A 20,122-nucleotide genomic window follows, 5' to 3' on the forward strand; every position below is an offset into this window, starting at 1 on the left:
ATTAGGTGATCGGAGCCTGCCAGCCTGGGAAAGGGACCAAGAGGTAGTCAGTGTGACAGGTCCAGTGGGCGTTCTGGGCGTTCCACCTTTAGGGTCAATTTGCATATTACCCTTTTATTATATAGGATTTTATTAAATTTTATTTTTCCCATCACGCTATATCCCCTCTATATATCTGACCCTATTTGGATACATCTAGTTTTTAAAAACTATTTATTAAATTGTTGGGGTGACATTGGTCAACATGGACACACAGGCTTCAGGTGCGGGTTCTAGGTTACAAGATCTGTCCACTGCACTGTGTGCCCACAACCCAGAGTCAAGTCCTCTCCTGTCACCTCGCATGAGGCCTGGCACATCTACTTCTAAGGCTAACAGGATCAAGCGAACACAGACAGGGAGCTAGGGCAGCACTGCCAGCAGGAACACAGTATTTCCTATGGAAATGCACACTTTGGGAGATACTCTAGCCCTTGAACCCCATGTGTGTCCTATAAAACGCAGGGATCTGCTCCCTGAATCATGTCAGATGGAATGTTTGTGTTACTTCAGCAGGCTCTTAACTTATGATCAGAGCACCAAGTTTTGTTTCACTTTAGACACATAATTGTGGGGTTCTGATGGGACTGATTTGAATTAGTGACATGTGTTGAGGCCAAAAACACTTGGACGAACCAAAGGACAGGAATTTGCAGCTGAGGACTCCTTTGATATGTCTTGGCACCACAGCTGAAACCACGCTGCTTGTAAACGACCACTTTAACCATTTTCAAAACGTATCCAGCCCAAATCTGAAGTGAAACAAGAAACTTGTGTCTTAGTTAACATTCTCAGATAAACATCTAAGCCTCTGAAAAACGGGGTCTTGAAAAATAATCAAATCCTTTCCAAAATCAGGTAACACGACAAGAGTTTAAACGAACTTGCTGGAAATAAGTCTCCAACATTTCACTCCGTCACTGAGCCCATGCCTGCCAGCATTGGGCTTTGGCTAGAGGACAGAAACCCTCATGCTCACATGGTAGCTGTGAGGAGGCAGAGCCTGGTGTGTGGCAGGTGGAGAAGATGAGTATTTTGAGCGACACATAAAATACCGGGATTGAGACGGCCTTGTTAAGGGCACCCTTTCTGGGTCCAAATTTCTGCCTTCCAGCTTATCAGCGGTGTGACCTTGGACAAGTGTATCATTTCTCTACTGAACCAGAATTGGAAAGTGTCCTGTTCAGATTTGCCCCCATGCATGAAAAACCATGAAACAGTGAATTATGACCCGTGATAGCAAGATAAGAATTAGTCGGAAAGGCTGACGAACTGTTAGAATAGTAATATTGATATCACTGCTGATAGCAACCACACTTATTGCTTAACTGCCTGCCAGGCGCTCGTCTCTCCATTGAACGTACGTTATCTCCATTTCACAGCTGAAGGAATGAGGCACAGGGTGGTTCAGTCACTTGTCCGCGGTCACACAGCTGGTAAGCGATGCAACAAGAAGTTATACTCCAGTCAGTGGCGGCAGAGGGCCCGTCCTTGCCACCACCGCTGGCTCCTGACAGTCACCGCAGCGGCCATGGATGCCTCACACGCACGGTGCAGGCTTGGTCTTCACAACGCCACAGGCAGGGCGCTTTCCAGGGAGAGACCCAGAGAGACCCACGTGCTCTCTGTCCTCACCTAGTGCCGTCCACACCCAACGGAGCTCCCGGGAGTCCCTCTGTGCAAACCACCCGCCCCTCAGAACGCGTCCTGTACCTCCTGTTAGCCGTCTCTTGTTGGTGCAGGATGGCTTTTAAGACGTCTCTCTTCTCTTGGTTGTTTTCTTTATCCACGTAGATCACTGTACAAAAATAAATACATAAATAAAAAACCCAACAAAAAACAAACCGTCCACACAGGAAGTCACTCAGAATCTCGCCACACTAGGCCCACCCTGTGCTGTCTAAGCGCCCGTTTCCCGAGACGAGCCACGGCGCCTCCCGGTGCGCCTGGGAAGCGTGAGCAGCTCTGGAAGCCAGAGTCAACCCTGAACAGCCAGGTGCGGCGATAGCAGGCCCCGCAGGTTCGTGTGTGCCCTGTCAATTCCCGGTCTGGGCACGGTCCAGCTGTGGGCTCGATGCCCAGTGGGGGGCGTGCAGTAGGCAGCCAATCAGCGATTCTCTCTCATCATTCATCTTTCTCTCTCTCTCCTTCGCTCTGCCTCTCTGAAATCAATGAAAAAATATATTTTTAAAAGGTCTAAAATTTCCAAAATTCAAATGCATCCTTTAGAAAGAAATGCTGGCACTTATGAAAAATATCAGAACTCCTACAAGTTAAGCTATTTAGCTTTCATTTCCACCGGAAATGACCTTTGTTTAGGACTGGCTAGATTGGACATAAACATACTAAAAGCATGTGCCTCAGAAAGATACAACCCAGCCGTCCAAACACGTGGGTGGGTTCTGAACGCTCCACCATCAAAAGCAACCCTCCTTCTGCGGGCAGGAGAGGTCCTTGCATCCTCCCTCCTGTCACGTGGCAGCAGTAGGAGATGCAGATGGCTTAACGACCTTGAATCTCAACAATCACTGTGTGAGAGAGTCATCACCCCCAATCCTTCCTTTGCCAAGTCTCTCCTCCCGTCAGCAACAAAATCTGAAGCTCTGTGTCCTTTTCATGTCCTGAATTAACCTTCCTGTCCCACCAGGTGGACTGTTCAATGCTCACAGCCCGGGGACCTTGATGATCTGTACACGTCTCAGGAAAACGGTGGGCGCTTTCATTCTCTTCTCCCCCACTGTCAAGTCCCTGGAAGGCTTTATCCGGCCCAGACAGCATTCTTCCGACCTACATTACTCTCACCTTCCAAACGATTTTCTTGCTTTCTCAGCAACGTTTCCAAGGGCAACGCCATCTAATTGCTTTGTTCTTGCTCCCTTGGTCTAGCACTGTTTTCTCAGTGTCAGTAGCCCAAAGAAGACAGATTTGTGTGTGGGGGGGAAACGGCTACTAACTGCTCTCAAAAAAGACGGAATTGGGCTCCGGATAATCCTGGGGATCACCAGTTCAGCCTTCTCACTTTGTGTGCCGATGCAGGCCTCAGCGCACAGCTCCCTCTGGAGTGCGCTCAGGCCACAGTGCAGGGGACGTGGCTGCGAGGTTCCGTTCGCTGCTGCACTGTGTGTTCCGACAGGGGACAGCAGTTCCACTTCCGGCTCGCGGCAGCCTGGCGGGACGTTTCTCACACCTCTCCACTTGTACGCCGCCAACCGTCTTAAAAACACCTTCAAGTTGGCTGACAGAAGAATTTACATGTTGCCTATTGGGTCTGCACTGCTTCAGTAGACTTACATGTCAACTAGCAGATAGATAAAGCCCTGAATTAAGAGAAAACCTGCCTGCTTCTAAACATGGATGTGTGGGCTAAATGAGGAAAGGTCACGTAGGAACTTATGCCACTCGATTAAAATCCCGAACACCTAGACACTGGGAGAGACACATGCACGGGAGAGACATACACAGACATTGTAACACCATCTACGTGGTCACATTCATCAGGAAGGTTGAAGAAATGAGGCCACTGAACCACTCAAATCCATATGATTAAAAACGACTACATTGAAATATAGTATTTTTCTATGAAATTCAATTTTAGACCTAGGTGGCATTTTTTAAATGATACTATGAGATAGCAGGAACATCTAGCAACACTGTTTTCCCACTGCTTTCATTTTAACTTTAGTATTACTTCAACATTTTCTTCAATTCTACTGCAACTTTTTTATCCTTATGCTACAGATCTGTCTTAAAAAATTTCTTTTAATCCTCACCCGAGGATACGTTTGAGAAAGGAAGGGCGAGAAGGAGAGAGAAACGTCAATCTGTTGCCTCCCCTACACGCCCTGACTGGGGATCGAATCCGCAACCTGGGTCAGTGCCCTGACCTCCAGTCAAACCCGCAACCTTTTGGTGGAGGGGACGATGCTCCAACCCACCGAGCCGCCCGGCCAGGGCAACAGACGGGGCTTTCATGAATTCACTCTGCCAAGGCAGCTCGGATTTGTATGAGGAGTGAGAACGGGCGTCCTCCTGGCTCCCGCTCCGTGGCCCCCGAACCGCACCCACCGTGGCTGTAGTTGTAGTGGGCCCAGTGCCCTCTCCGGGGCTTGGGCAGCGACACGGGCGTCTCCTCGGCCGGGAGGCTGCACAGCCGGAACTCCACGAAGAGCCGCTGCACCGTGTCATCCGCAGTCACTCGAGCGTCACTGAGGCTCAGAGCGATGATCTCGATCCGGATCTTCTCTGATGTCTGTTTAAAAAGGGGGAGAGAGAAACAGAAGCATATAAAACAGACGAGTCCAAAATTTTAAATCAAACACGAAGGCCCACAGGCTGCCTTTTGGAAGGCACTGCGCACTAGTATTTAGTCACACGTGGTAGATTCTTCCCGACAGAGAGACGGGGTGAGACCCTGCCCAGGGATGGACGTGAACAGTGTCCCCGCAGCCCCCGGTTCCCACGTGCGGCGCCTCTCAGCGGGGGCGCGGTGAGGTCTTCATCTCTGACTGCTTTCCGGATGACAAGCATCGCTGGCCTGGCTTCCAGCCTGCCATGAAGCACATGCTTATCACTGCTCAGCTCACCTCAGGACCCGGGGAAGTTCCGGCTGCTCAGAGATCAAAGCCTGTTGAATACTTTATAGCTCTTATGCTAATGCGTGCAGCTCTATGAGTCCATATTAACTAGAGCGGAGCCCACCGCTCACTCTCTCATAGACTCTGCTGTAACGTATTTCACTCAATAAGTAGTTTTCAAACAAAGGAACATTTTTTCCCAGTTTAACACATTTTCTCACAATTTACTGTATGCCATTTTTACAGAATTAACAAGTAAAATATGTATTTGTTTGATAGTGTAATTCGCTTATCAATTCTTATTGAATAGATTTTGGTGCCACAGCCATTATTATGGGAGTCACATGAGTTTCCCGGAGTAATGATTTAGAACAAATAATAGACAAGGACTTAAAAACGAGATCACGCCAAGATAATGCCTCAGTCCATTATTTGTTGTTGTAGTTTTACATTTGTTCCCGATTCCCCTTCACTAAACCCAAAGACATGCTCCCGAAAATGATAGACCTTCGGGTTGTAATTAGAAACTCCCGAAGATAAGACCTGTTTATGGGACCAACGTGTAGAAATTCATTGTTAAATATGTCAGTGGGTAAATTTACCACCGTGATGACTGAGGTATTGCAAAGCATACAGTATAATTAACCAAACTGAAACGCTATTGTACAAATATCCTCATAAAGAACAATTCCCAGTGCTGTGCAACTCCCTTGATATTTGATGAAGTAATTTTACCCCCTTCTTTCAAAGGACATTTTCTTTTATGATGTATTCTAAGGCACTTTAACTAAGAACCCAAATCTGAATATTTCACTGAGGTTATTTTATTATTCAATTGTACCCGGATACCGGGGAGCGCTCCGCCCGTTCCGTGCCCGCTAATGCAGGGACAGGCTGCAGCTGGCAATATCGCCAGGATTAGCACAGGGTGATGAAATATTTAAAGGGAAATTTCTTCTAAAACCTAATAAATCAAATGACTGCCCAGTGTCATTAGAGTGATGGTCTTTGACTTGAATATGCTTTTCATATTCAAATCTGGGGACAGGGAGATGAATGCCCGGGAAGGCTACTCGGTTTCCACTAATCACCGAGCCGCTCCATTCGCGGGCATGAGAAATGAAGGTGGCTCTATTGTCTCATCTCACTCGAGGACAGCCTTCTCTGCTTGCTGGAGACGAACACGGTAAAGAACCTATTTTAAATGATGTTATTTTCTCCTTAAAATGTACCGGGCGGTCAACATACCGCACACGAACACATTCTACAATTCTGGTTAAGCCTTTTACAAAACCTGCAAGGGGACCAACTTAGAATTGTTATAATAACTTGTCTTATAAAACCTTCCTGCCTCTGCACAAAAGAATTAAAAACAAAACCCAGCCATAACAAAAGCGAAAGAGGTACACATGGTTATTTCCACACTGTGAAGATAGGAATTTAAACTGTTCACACAGAACCCAATGAAGAGACAAATGAACTTTAAGTAGCAGAGGACTCAAATTTACGTAAGTGCTTATTTTGTTAATAACATATCAACTGTGCAATCTCCGTATGAAAACCTGCAGTATTATAACAATAAGTTAAGGCGAAACACAAAAATAATTCCACATGAGAGGTGATACTTGGATCCCAGTCAAACACACAAACAACAAAGCAAGAACCCTCCCTCCCCCCGTATTATCCAAAGGCATAAAAGAGCTTACAAGTTCTTTATATGATGCCAATCTTCTTTCTGGTTCTGTTTTTTTTTTTGTTTTTTTTTACCCCCTCCCCTCGCCAGCCTGATTACTTCGATCATATGTCCTTTTTAATTCTCTAATGTTACTGACAGGAGTTATTAGTTACCATTTCTTTGTTCCTTTGACGCTACATGAATCAACTTAAATCCAAAACGGATAAATTCCAAACAGTATATATCTAGGGAAGCATGCTCTGAGCGAAGAATTTTCCAAATATTAGAAGTTTAAAGAGCTTACAAGTTCTTTATATGATGCCAATCTTCTTTTTGGTTCTTTTTTTTTTTTTTTTTTTACCCCCTCCCCTCGCCAGCCTGATTACTTCGATCATATGTCCTTTTTAATTCTCTAATGTTACTGACAGGAGTTATTAGTTACCATTTCTTTGTTCCTTTGACGCTACATGAATCAACTTAAATCCAAAACGGATAAATTCCAAACAGTATATATCTAGGGAAGCATGCTCTGAGCGAAGAATTTTCCAAATATTAGAAGTTTTGGCCAATGGGGCGAGCCAGCTAAATTTTCAACAATGGAACAATTCTGGTCACATCCTGCTGTTGTGAACCAAACGTGTGAGTTGATTATAGATGAAGGTTTTGAAGAGCAAGCAGCACGCCCAGCAGCTAACAGACAACTCCAACTTCGAGTCAGAAACGAGCTCTCACCTCTCCTCTCCGTCTCACCCACCCTCTATTCCTGTCTCAGGTGAGCTCGCCATCCATCCACCTGGGGTCAGGGCAGCCAGAAGGTCCTGGAGCCATACCTGCGCCCTCCGATTCCCACACCCACCACATCCTCCAGCTCACCCACTCCCGTCCGTTTTACTGCCCAAGCGTCTCAGTGATCTACCCACTGAATTATCCAAAGCTCAAGATATTGGAAACATGTGTCAGCTACTGGGGATATAAAGACAAAAGGTGCAATTTCTTCTCTCAGTTTTCTCTCTAGATAAACTTTAGGTTCTCATCTGATCTGAGGGAGGCGCTAACCCAGCAGCTTCTAGTATTAGAACCTTGAAATCCCATAGAACAAGGAGGGGAGACAGACAAGAGGAGCGGTTGAGCTCTATAAGCAGGCAGGAGGGCAGTGTGAGACGGGGAGCTGTGACACAGTGAACCTGCTCTACACGGTGTCACTGGTGTGGCCCGCAGTGCACACTCAGTGAATGAGCGGATCCGCACAGGGCAGGCTGCGAGCAAGGCGGGCACTCCTGCTCCTAATCCCCTGCCCACAGCCTCAACTCTTCTCTCTCAAAACAAACCAGACATCGCCCTCTGCTTGCAAACCTTTCTACTGCCCTACACTCTAGCCCTTCCCCCAGCCTGTGTGCTGTTTACAGTGCTCAGTTCTCGCACCTGGAATCTTCTCCATCGGACGAAATTCCACTCACCCAAGGCCTGGACCGCAGGCTCTCTGAGAGAGGCTGCTGACCTCCGAGGGCGGCTGCTCCTGCGGGGCCCTCACCGCACTTCCGGTCACCATGTCCTGCACGGCATCGTTTACACACCTGCCTCTCTCTATACTGTGAGCTCTCGGAGGCCGGGACTATCTTACTCATCTGCTGTTCAACACCCTCCCCGGGATCTGGCACATAGTAGGCTCTCAATAAAGACTTAAAGGGATAGAGTCAAGAAAGGCTGGGTATCTTCTACATATTCAAAGTGTCTTTCATATAGTGCCAGAAATCCGTGAAGCTGCGGGTATTAGTGAGTATTAAGTGCTGCAAAATAAGCAGTTGTCTGCATTTCTAGATGCTAACCAAATAAAAGTATCTCAAAGGCAGGTCCACACGGTAAAATCTAGGTGGTAGGGTACTATTATTTCAACTTTTCTGTATGTTTGAATTTTTTCATAATAAAAAAATGAAAAAACAACATTCAAGCAGCAGAATTGGGAGGGGGAACAATACACCGACTCGAATGACAGTGACGGAAGCTAAGCCCTCTCAGGCAGACACACAGTAACACGGGCTCAGCTACGAGGGCCGCACGACGGGTCAGAGCTCCATGGGGCCCGCACCTTCCAACACAGAGGGGGCGGGCTCCAGGCGTTTCCCATTGTGTTTTGTTCCTGTGCGTGCGAAGGCCTGCGACCAGGTAATGAGGCCACCCGGGGGGATGGGGGGGTCTGTGTTGCTCACCACCGCTCCGTAAACCCCCTGGTTAGCAGGATGTCAGCATCGGCACGTGCGAAGTGTTTCGGAATTCTGGGCCTGTTGAATGGCAGTCACCGAAGTCGCTCAAATAAGAACTGCACGCGACCTGCTCCGAGTTGTCTGTATAGGTGGACTCCACGTCACGTGACTGGACGATGGGGAATGTGCTGACAGCTGGTATTCCTCGCAGGGAAGAGAGCTGTGGTTCCCAGCATTCTGGCTCAGGGCCCTCTGCTTCCTGCCGGATGCGAGCGCACATTGTAGGCGTGCTTTTCCGTAGGGCTCACCTGGGCGCTTAGACGCGTGCTCAGACTTTCACGTTGTACTTAGAGGATCGTGCTGAAGTCTTCCTGTCCTGTCACCCAGCATGGCAGCCACGGAGCTGGATGGGTAGGGCTCTACAAACTAGCTCCACGGGACAGCCTTAGGCACGGGCGCTTAGCGGGGAGCGGCCCAGGCAAAGGGCTTGCAATCTGTTTCCGTCAGTTAGATTTAGGCCCCACTATGGTGAGCCTGCGTGTGAGTTTTATTTCATTCTAAATTTCTACGAGGAATAAATATTCCCGTAACTGTTTGAATTATGGCGCATAGCAGATAGTGTGGCATATTTAAGTTCTTGGCATCTTAAGCAGACGTTACCATTTTGCTGCAGCTGACTGAAACCTTTTCGTTGCTGTTGTTGGAGAATAAAATATTTCCGACACAGATAGAGTCCTCACCTCCCAATTCCTTTCCCCGCCCTTCCTCATTCCCCCAGAGCTAACCCTAGCCTGGCACTGGTGTGCACCATTCCCAAACGTGCTTTCATGTTTCCCACTGCATGTGTGGATACACAGAGGCAACATACAGTATTGCTTCGTTTCTAGATTTTAAATTTGTGGTACCATCCTCTATTCATCATTCTGCAATTTTGTCTCCCCCCCCCTCAATACCATATTTTTGAGATGTATGCATGTTTATAATTAAAATCTAACTCATTTAACTTTTGTATAGAGTTCCATTTATATTGCATATATAGTGTATAGTCCATTTATTTCTCTACTGAGGAGCGATTAAGTCACAATTTTTTGCTATTACAAACAAGGTTGCATTGAATATTCTTTTATGTTTTCTCATGTATGTCAGTGATTCTTTAGACAAACTGCTGGGTGATAGGTATAAGATTCAGTTTTATAGAATCAGCAAATCACTTCCCAGTGGTCACGTGAATTTACACGGCACTACTTCTATCACCTTAACAGTGGTTTATGTACGTGTGCGCGCGTAAATAACTGCAACACAGCCGGCCCACAGGAGCTGCTGTGTGTGGGGGACGTGGCACCGGTCACAGAGCCGCAGAGACAACTGGGCACGGAAGGTGATGCTCGACGTCCCGCTGCAGCGAAATGGTGCCACCTGTTTCCGATGCCGAGCACTGGGCAGCACGTGGCTTTCTGCACTTCACGGCCACGGTGGCTGTAAGTCCAGCTCACACAGCGGGTCCAAACCCCCTCCCCGAGGCCCTGGCAGAGCTTCAGGCGGGTGGGCAGAGTCACTGCAGCGACTCAAAGGCCCCTGGACGTTACTCCAGGCTGTGAAGCTTCCTCTTATTCGGAATCAGGTTGACTCTTCAGACGAGTTTTGCTAGAAAAGTCTTCGTTTTTTCCCCCCTCAAAATAACAGCTCTTTGGGACAAATAAGAGTCAACAAAAATGCCAACTGTCGAGGTAATACTGTTTTTACAAACAAAACAAGCCCCGTGTCCATCAGTGGCAGTGGCCTATCTTTTCTCGTGTGCTCTCTTAAAAGGTACCATATTGATCAAATAAATACCGAAACACCCGCGAGGAGACCGACATGGCGCTGGTGCAGAGTGCTGGTTTCCGGGGACGGTGTGACCCTCCTGACACCCCGGCGGCGTTTCCGAAGCTCTCACCGCCCGGCCTAACGCAATGGCGGGGATGTGTGCTCTGTCCTCACGCACCCGAGGGGTACGCCACCCGCCCCTCGCTGACGGCTCCCGCGGCAGCGCCACGTGCAGGAAGGGGCATCTACATCCTGCCCCCATTTCAGACGAGTGCTGTGCTGCCCACTTCCGGTCACCGAGGAAGGTGCCACGGTGCCCGGCTGTGGCTGCACATAGTGCCACTTGGGGAGCTTTAAGCAAAAGTCTGACTCAACTCATCTAGTGGAGATGGGGCCCTGGCACTTAAAGATGCTCCCTAGCCTGGCCAGTGTGGCCCAGTGGTTCAGCACCGACCTAGGAACCAGGAGGTCCTGGGTTTGATTCCCAGTCAGGGCACATGCCTGGGTTGTGGGCTCGATCCCCAGTGTGGGGCGTGCAGGAGGCAGCCGATCGATGATTCTCTCTCATCACTGATGTTTCTTTCTCTCTCCCTCTCCCTTCCTCTCTGAAATCAATGAAAACATATTTAAGGAAATAACATAAAATGCTCCCTTGGTCACTGCAGTGTGCAGCCACCACGGGCGGCACCGCTGCTCCCTTGAGGAGTGCTTCCCAGACCTCGCTGTCACCCACAGTGGCCTGACAGGGGAGGGAACACAGGCTGCTGGTCCCCGGATCACGGTCTCTCATTCATTAGGTCAGGGGGCCGGGGAGACCAAGAAGCGACAGCCCCCACAAATTCTCAGGTGATACCTGTCAAATGTTACCTATAAACAACATTTTAACCAGAAATGTCTGTATTTGCAAAAACGGATAGAAACCTAAGGGTCCATCAAACGGGGCTCATTTAAATAACTGGCAGAGCTATGCAATGGAGTATTATGCATGTGTTAAAAGGATTAGAGTATATTACTACCGAGAGAAGTCCATGGTTCATTAGTAAAAGATAGCAAAGTTGCAAAACATAAAAAAAGTCTTTAAAAAATACATTTTTGCCCTAGCCGGTTTGGCTCGGACTGAAGGGTCCTGGGTTCGATTCTGGCCAAGAGCAATGTACCTCGGTTGCAGGCTCGATCCCCAGCCTGGTCAGGGCTCATGTGGGAGGCAACCAATTGATGTCTCTCTCATCATCGATGTTTCTCTCTCTGTGTGTCTCTCTCCCTCCCTTCCACTCTCTCTAAACATCGATGGGAAAATATCCTCCAGGTCGATGCTCAACCACTGAGCCACACCAGCCGTCAATAAAAAATAGTTCTGAAAGTAATTACCATCAGGAAGGTAACTGGGCACTTCATTTACTTAAACCTACTCTATCTAGCTTAGGACATGTCACACATGGGACGGGGCTTATTCTACCACTGATGGGATGTCATAATTGATTCTGAAGAGACTGAGTCATTTTTAATAATGAATTCTCCAAGTGAGTGACGGTGTGCATTCTGTCTTTCAAAGCTTTAGAGCACACTTTGCTGACCAGCCTTGCTGCTCCGATTGTTCGGGACAACCTGCTGTCCGGGGAGGGGGCGCGGATTGCAACTTAGCGAACTGCATGCGGCAGCTTTTACAAAACCGCTCTAGCGGAAGCGGAGAGAGAACAATCTGTAAACACACGGCCCAGAATTGCCCCGCACCTGTGGGCTCCCTGTACGAGACTGTGAGCCGATGGCAGCACCTTTAGCTGTGAGAACGGGAAGCTGCCGGCTTACATATAAAACCGGAAGTCGTGTGAAAGAAGGCGCGTTCATTTTTTCTCAAATGCCATGACAGACGCCAAGTTTCAGTTTTGATAGCTATAGTAAGGATCTAAAGCGAGGCTTTTAATCAATGTATTATACATCAAATTGATCCTGTTAACTTCTGGTTATTCAAATTAATAAAATATTGATGGAGAAACGTCCAAAGTTTCACATTTCTCAGACACCCTGCCAGCCCCCAATTAACGATCATGCCTTGAAGCCTTTTAGCAGCAGCGGCGGCCGTGAGGCTGACGGGACCTGACAGGCCAGCACGACCCAATTACACTGGTATCTGTGCCACTTTGATGTCCTGGAAACGAAGAGATGGGGCAAACTGGGTGGCACATTATGCTAATGACGTGATTTAATCCAGCACCAGACCCTGCAGCTGCTGGAAAAGATGCTCCCACTCATTATGCCCCGTTGGAAAGGAAGGGAGGGGACAAGCGTTTCATTCTGACAAAGTGAAGCTCATAAATGTTGTAAATGAAATGAAACAAAATGAAGTAATCTATGATTAATTATACATCACAGACACGGAGAGAGAGGAAGAAGCCAGTCATGTGTCCAAGTCCCGGGAAATCTGTTAGATTCCTTTTAAGGATCAACATTTCTGAGAAATAACTATGGGCGGTCAGATTCTATAACATGAAAAAAACACCCTGAATGATCTTAAATTGCTTACACAAGGTAGTAGGTAATTCCAGTTCACAGTTGAATTGGCATGGATGACATTTATCTAGAACACTACCCCTAGTCTCAATGTTGTGGTATTATTAGGGTACAGGCAATGAAAAAAATCTATAAAGTGGGGTTAACCACAGAGCAGGGCCATCTAATTACTCCTAACTAGTCTCGTGCCTCTAGTCTATTCTTTACATTACTGAGAGCCGGATCTTTTTAAATGCAATTCAAGAGTGTAAACTCCACAAGATCAACAAACGGACTTCTCTTATTCACCACGTTATTCCTGGTCTGGAGAGCAAGGCTTGGCACCGAGTAAATGCTCATTACATGTCCTTGAGTCAACGAGGGATCCTCCTCCTCCCTTAGGAATCCCAGAGCCGGCCTCGCCCCAAGAGGCCCCGTGCTCTGCTCGGGCCTGCGGCCTGCCTGTGGATACACTCCAGGGCGCCCCACGTGAGCGCGGGCCCAGCCCCTCCTGAGGCCACACTGACTTCCCAGGAGCCCTGCTCCGCGCTCCCTCAAATCTCCGGCTTCTGTTCTTCAGCCTCCAATGACCCGCCTCCGCTTTCACCCACTGCTAATCACCGCCCACACTTGGGCCCAGCTTCCCGGCCTCGAGGACGTCACCCTGATGAGGGTCCCCGTGCTGAGCGAGGCCCCGAGTGCTCCCCCAGCACCTGCATCCACGCTCCTAGTGTGGCCACCATGCGCTTGCCACTGTGCTCCCTGCAGACTGAGTCCTTTGAGGCCAGAGGTGGCTTCTTCTATGACATAGGGGATGCTGGCGAGTGAAGAACCGTGAGCATGAAAGGACACACGACACAGGGTGTGCTTAGCCCTGGTGGCCATTCGGGGACACCGTCCTTCCGAGGAGAGACCCACGCTGTCCTGCGATTTCTGCCTGACGCAGTTCTTAAAGAGGAGGTTTTATGCCACAATACCTCAACCAAACTGACAGCCTCAAGAATCAAACCACACCCGCCCTGTGCCCGCGGACACGCTGCCCAGAAAGGACTCAGCATGGCTTCCCACGCGTTCCTACCACAGCACAACCTGCACCGACCGGGGGAAACGCCACTCACACCCAGACAGAGGGATGCTCGACAATGAATGGCCTGTGCCCTTAGCCACGTCAGTGCTGGGAAAGACCAGCACGGAAGACCATAACAGCTAAGGAACCATTATGGACTGAGGGCGCGAACGGGGCAGGAGGCTAAATGTGCGGTGTGGTCGGGACTGGCTCCCGACCAGGCCAGGAAACGCCGTGAGCGACGCCATTGGGACAGCCGCAACCGTTCAAGGAGAAGTGTAGGTTGGTAACAGTATTACGTTACTGCTCTGAAGTACTTAGGGGCCAAGAGGAATGATTCCTGCACCTATTGCATCTATGGATGTAAGAATGTGTGTATATAAACACATACATATGTATACATGTAATGGGTGATACTGAGTGACGTGTATAGCAGGACTTCTCTGTACCACTTTGGCAATCTTTAAAGAAAAAAGTTCCATCACTCATTATTAAATGATTTGCTAAAGCAGCACACAGAAACCCTGGTATAATCACTGGAAAATGCTACATTTCTCATTATGACGACCTCTTGAGTTCCATTCCTCTGTATGTAGAGTATCTTATTTTATTATATTTGATATGAACTTGAAAAATACTAAATTTCACCTTTTAACATAAGATACTGGTCAGGACCTTCTACTAAAGGTGGAATTTTTAAACGCATACGGGAGCTGATTAATGGCTTCTGAGCATAAATCCTTGCGTAGAGCAGATGCTGGCTTTAAGTGATGCCCACACATTTGAGATATCATCTAAAACCATGATGGGAAACCACATTTTAGGATGGTAGTGAAGCTGTGGGAAGCTGTAGCAAAGTAATACAAGTTACTTTACCAGAAATAATAAGAAAAAACAGTTTACATACTACTTTTTAGCAGAAATGAATTAACTTTAGCAGTTTATCAATAGACATTCTTAGATATGAAGAGTCTATAAATTCACATTTACACATGATTTTAGTTTTAAAAGCCATCTCACATTTTGAATTCTTTCAGGTTCAGGTTTGATTTAATGCATCCTTGTACAATGGCTCTGAAAAGAAGTCAGGAAAGTCAACTGTTTTTACGAAGTACCTTTTGAAGCTACTGGATTTAGGTGCTTTTAACATGGAAGCAAAAATAATGCTTGGATGCTATAGCATTACATAATGAAACTGTAAGTGAAGTTTTCTTAATATGAGATGAGCCTCGAATAAGATTATGATGATGCAGTGTTTTTGCCTCAAGGTGTTCACATAGGAAGACTGAAATACTATGAAGGAAAAGAACTTCATTTCGGCACATTTCTAATTGGCATCAGTTACTGACCTGCGGGATATTCTTGGAGACAGGTTCTGAAATGATACACTCATCACTGTCAGAAGCTGATCTGTCTTCCTCGTCTGTTACAAAATAAAATTTCAGCGGTTTAAATCTGGTAAACCAGCTACCTTTATACCTTTGAAATGGAGAGAAGTGAGCACACATTATAAGGACAACCTTAAAAGAACAATATGATAATCATATCTGAACCTCTTTTAGCAGCAAAGATATTTACATTACATTTTAGAAAAAGGAAAAAATGATTGAAAAATTCCATGTTTAGTTTTAGTAGGAACAAAGGAAATAAAAATATAGCTTGTTCTAATATGAACTTAAAAAAATAATTTTTAAAGAGGACAGGGTAATAGATGTTTTCCAACCAATAATACTGTGTAAGAATCAAGTTATTCTTACTACTTAAAAACATTTAAAAATGTTTTACAACTTTAAGGTAAAATTGACATCTGATAAACCACACCCATTTAAAGTGCAAAGTCTGATATTTTTACAGATATAATTCCGTGAAAGCATCACCACAATGAAGATCACACACATAGCCATCCCCCCAAAAGTTCCCTCATGCCTTTCTGCAATCTCTGCCCTTCCTCATCTCTTCCCACTAGCCCTTCCCCAGGCAACAGCTTGAACATTTCTGTCATTATAGATTAATTTGCCTTTTCGACATATTTATAGAAGTTAAATCACATTATAAGCTGTCTTTTTTTTGGTCTGAGTTCCTACTTTTAATTTTTTAAAAAGTCAAGTCCTCCAGAATGACCCAGATGACAGCCCGGAACCCAAAGAGAATCTAAAGCCACCAAATAAGCCAATTGGGGGCATGGCCAGCAATGACACTTGCATCTGCCGGGGCCCCCAGTGCAAGTGAGAGAGATGCCATGACACCTGGCACGGCTGACGAGACTGACCCGCAGCCATCGCTTCTGTCGAGAAACAGGTGTCATGCGGTAGCTCCACTGTGCAGTGAAGATGTCTACGAGGCACACTGTTAACTCAAGCTAAGAGTTCAACAAATACTGTCAATTCAAAAACCAGTCACCTTCCGGCTCCAGTTCCTCGGTGATTTCTGTTTCGTCTTCGGAAGAAGTCGTACTTGGCTGTGCGATCTGGCCCTGGGACAGCAGGGACACGTCCCCCCCGTTCTCTGGCTGCGCGTTCCCAGTGTGCTCTCTCCCCTGATCAACACGGCTTTCTGGAGGCGCCTGGAGAAAGGAGAGCACGCTGATATTTTTATCACTGATTAGATCATAGTTGCAGCATTTCTGCTGAAGCACTTGAATAATAACTTGAGACTTAAATATACAGACATGCTATATATATGATGCATTTGAAAATAATTGCTTAAGTTGTTCAAATAAAAATATACGGATAAATGAAAATCTAATTATAAACTAAGAATGAAAAATACATCAATTTCACAATAAGTTTTTACATTACTTCACATGTCTATTTCACATTATGCTAAGAGTATAATGGTAGCCATTACACTTATCATGTTTCTTTATCTTTGCTTTCCAAGGAAGAATATATAAAGATAAGATCAATGCTATAATTTCCTGATCCATGTCACTACAAAGACAAAGTCTTTAAGAACCAAATTCAGCCTTTTGAAATAATTTTAATACAAAGACATACCTGGAAAACATCCGAAGCCGTTGGCGTGCTAACATCCGTTTCTGGTGTGACCTCCATTTCTGGCGAAAGGTCCCTCCTGTCCTCGGAAGGAGGGGACATCTCCGTCTCCTACGTTCATGTGAACACATGACTGTGTTATTTAGGATTACTACTAAATCCCAGATCACCCTAAGACTTTCACATACAAATGTACATGTGTTATATATATATAGAACACTAATAAAATGAGGAGCACATATAGTAGCTCCCATTAGGGCAATGAAATAGTGCATCAGTAACATGACTGATATTCTTCATGGTATATATACGTATACACAATTTAAGAACTAGCCACTGGTGTGGCTCAGTGGTTGAGTGTCGGTCCATGAACCAGGAGGTCATGATTTGATTCCCGGTCAAGGCACAGGCCTGGATTGTGAGCTGGATCCCTGGGAGGGGGCGTGCAAGAGGCAGCTGATCAATGATTCTCTCTCATCATTGATGTTTCTCTCTCCCTCTCCCTCTCCCTTACTCTCTGAAATCAATTAAAACATTAACAAAAAAAGGACTACAAGTGTATTTCATCGAAGCATTGATTATAATCTCAAAAAAGTGAAAACAATGCAAATGTTCAATAGGGCATTAATTACATCACATGTGGTACATCCAAACGCCAGTTTTATGTGACCATCAAAGACCTACTCATCTAGACCTGTACTTACTGACACTAAAGAGAGTGCACAACATAGTGTTGAGTGAAAAAGGTAGTTAACTACAACAATATATATACGTGTACATTGTTTTGTTAAACAATAAATTTGCAAACAAACAAATGTGTGTATATATTTCCATGGAAAAAAGTATGAAAGAAACTTCATCAAAATTCTATCTCTGATATGCAGATTTGGGAAAATTGTATAGTGCTGTTTTTATTTTGTTATATTTTTATTTTCTAACATTTCTAAGATAATTATACATTACTCATGTAATTAAAGGTTGTATATACTGGATTAGGTATTTACTTTCTATCAATTTATAGCCAACCATTTTTCCATGGTTCATAAACTGATGTCTAGTGTTAAAATATACTTTATAATTAACAAAATTTTTTTTTATTGACTTAAGAGAAAGAGAGAGAGAGAGAGAGAGAAAGAGAGAGAGATTATCAACCAGTTGTTCCACTTATGTATGCATTCCTTGGTTGATCTTGTATGTGCTTTGACTGGGAATCAAACCCACAACCTTGTGGTATGGGGATGATGCTCTAAGCCACTGAGCTACCCTGCCAGGGCTATCATTTTGGCTCTTTTAAAGGGAAACATGCCCAATGTAGAAATTGTGAAAGTTAAACATGAAGACATAAAAGAAATTAATATAAATCCACATTCCCATTATTCAATGATAACATCTATTAACTAGAGGCTTGGTGAACGAATTCATGCACCAGTGGGGTTCCTCGGCCTGGCCTGCGGGATCAGGCTAAAACTGGCTCTCTGACATCCCCTGAGGGGTCCCAGATTGCGAGAGGGCACAGGCCAGGCCAAGGGACCCCACTGGTGTATGATTGGGGCCAGGAAGGGACACAGGAGGTTGGCCAGCCGGGGAGGGACCATGGGAGGGCTCCAGGGCGTGTCTGGCCCATCTTGCTCAGTCCCAATCAGCCAGACACCAGCATCAAGCTCACCTACCGGTCAGAACATCTTCCCCCTGGTCGTCAGTGCATGTCATAGCAACTGGCTGACTGGTCGACTGTCTGCCCCCTGGTGGTCAGTGCACATCATAGCAAGCAGTTGAGTGGCCTGACCATATCATTAGCATATTATGCTTTGGTTGGTTGAACAGCCGATCAGACACTTAGCATATTAGGCTTTTATTATATAGGATAACCAGTTAGAGTTCTATTTCTTTATAATTGATTTTTAATGCAAATAAAAGTTTTGGTTATATAGTGATAATTATATTGTAAATATAACATATCCTGCTACATTAAAAAAATTAACATTGTAACATACAATTTTCTCAAAATATGAAACTTTGGGTAAGCATCATTTTTTTTTAAGCAGGAGAAAGAAAAATAAACTGAATGAAGCCAATGGAATATGGAGTAGAAATAATCCTTTAAAATATATAATATCCAGAGCCACAGGAGTTGTAATTATTTGCGGACTGGTTTTCGCCCTGATACATACTATGATAATCTAGGTAGTGCCTCTTTTACGGATAGGATACTGAGCTATGGTAATCAGTACATAAAGTATTCTCCAATGTATTACCTTAATTCAACCTCACAACAATGCAATAGTTATCATCGCCATTTAAAAAACTGTTTTTATCGATTTCAGAGTGGAAGGGAGAGGGAGAGAGATAGAAATCTTAATGATGAGAGAGAATCATGGATTGGCTGCCCCCTGCATGCCCCTCATCGGGGATCGAGCCCGCAACCCGGGCATGTGCTCTGACCGGGAATCTAACCGTGACCTCTTGGTTCATAGGTTGATGCTCAACCATGGAGCCACACCAGATGGGCCACATCAACCATTTTTTTTAAAGAAAAAGCAAACTCAGTGACAACATAATATTACATTGAGTGGATGTATCATGATTCAGATCAAAGAGTAAGAACAGATAATACGTATACACAATGCCAAGTTACAAATCTAACATTTTAAAGGAAAAAAGAAGCATTTTATTCATCCAATTTTCCTTTAAATTTGGTAGGGTATACTACATCTATAGTGTTTATTTCCCATGCTCAGTGTTTGCTACTTACAGAATTCTGATGTGGTGTGATATCGGCCACGAAAGACACCTTCTTCCCTCCAGCTGTTAAACGCTGTCTTGGTTTGGGTGTTGGTGCCTAAGATTGAACAGTATGGCAAACTGAGTATGAGGAACAGCCGCCTTAGATAAGGCTTCAGCTATTTGTTCTGCTTCTGTGTCTAAGTTTTGTAAGAAAATCAAAGTCACTGTTACTCACTACAGACAAGGTGCTCACAGAGGAGGCTGGAGGGAGTCTTTGAACAGCTTCGGACTCTCCTTTGTGTATGACAGTTCCTAGGTCTTCGGATGTTATGCACTCACGGGGTGGGAGGTAGGCAAATTTCCATTTCAATATGACATGAATGGTCCCTGCAGGATGCTTTTTATGATCTGTTAGCTCAAATATTCCTGTCAAATCACAAAATAAATAATTTTAATGAATGCTAAAGTAAAGTTTTACTACCAGAATAATTAAAGTGAACTACCCACAACTTAAAAAATAATTTTGGCTTTTACTCACAACCCAAATTACTTAGAGA

The 20,122-nt window shown here is 45.5% G+C and overlaps 1 protein-coding gene across 2 annotated transcripts in view; it reads right to left on the reverse strand.

The window, feature by feature from the left end:
• RPGRIP1L (RPGRIP1-like) overlaps nt 1-20,122 on the reverse strand; it is a 76,187-nt gene that overhangs the window by 3,995 nt on the left and 52,070 nt on the right. For both annotated transcript variants that reach the window (XM_006777051.2, XM_006777053.2), the window contains exons 18-24: nt 19,801-19,991; nt 19,594-19,680; nt 16,845-16,952; nt 16,249-16,411; nt 15,198-15,271; nt 4,105-4,288; nt 1,753-1,837 (exon numbers count right to left, since the gene is read on the reverse strand). In XM_006777051.2, the coding sequence (XP_006777114.1) occupies nt 1,753-1,837; nt 4,105-4,288; nt 15,198-15,271; nt 16,249-16,411; nt 16,845-16,952; nt 19,594-19,680; nt 19,801-19,991 (892 nt within the window). The remainder of the gene's footprint in view (nt 1-1,752; nt 1,838-4,104; nt 4,289-15,197; nt 15,272-16,248; nt 16,412-16,844; nt 16,953-19,593; nt 19,681-19,800; nt 19,992-20,122) is intronic.

This window comes from Myotis davidii, unplaced genomic scaffold, assembly GCF_000327345.1.
Source record: "Myotis davidii unplaced genomic scaffold, ASM32734v1 scaffold328, whole genome shotgun sequence".
Lineage (NCBI taxonomy): Eukaryota > Metazoa > Chordata > Mammalia > Chiroptera > Vespertilionidae > Myotis > Myotis davidii.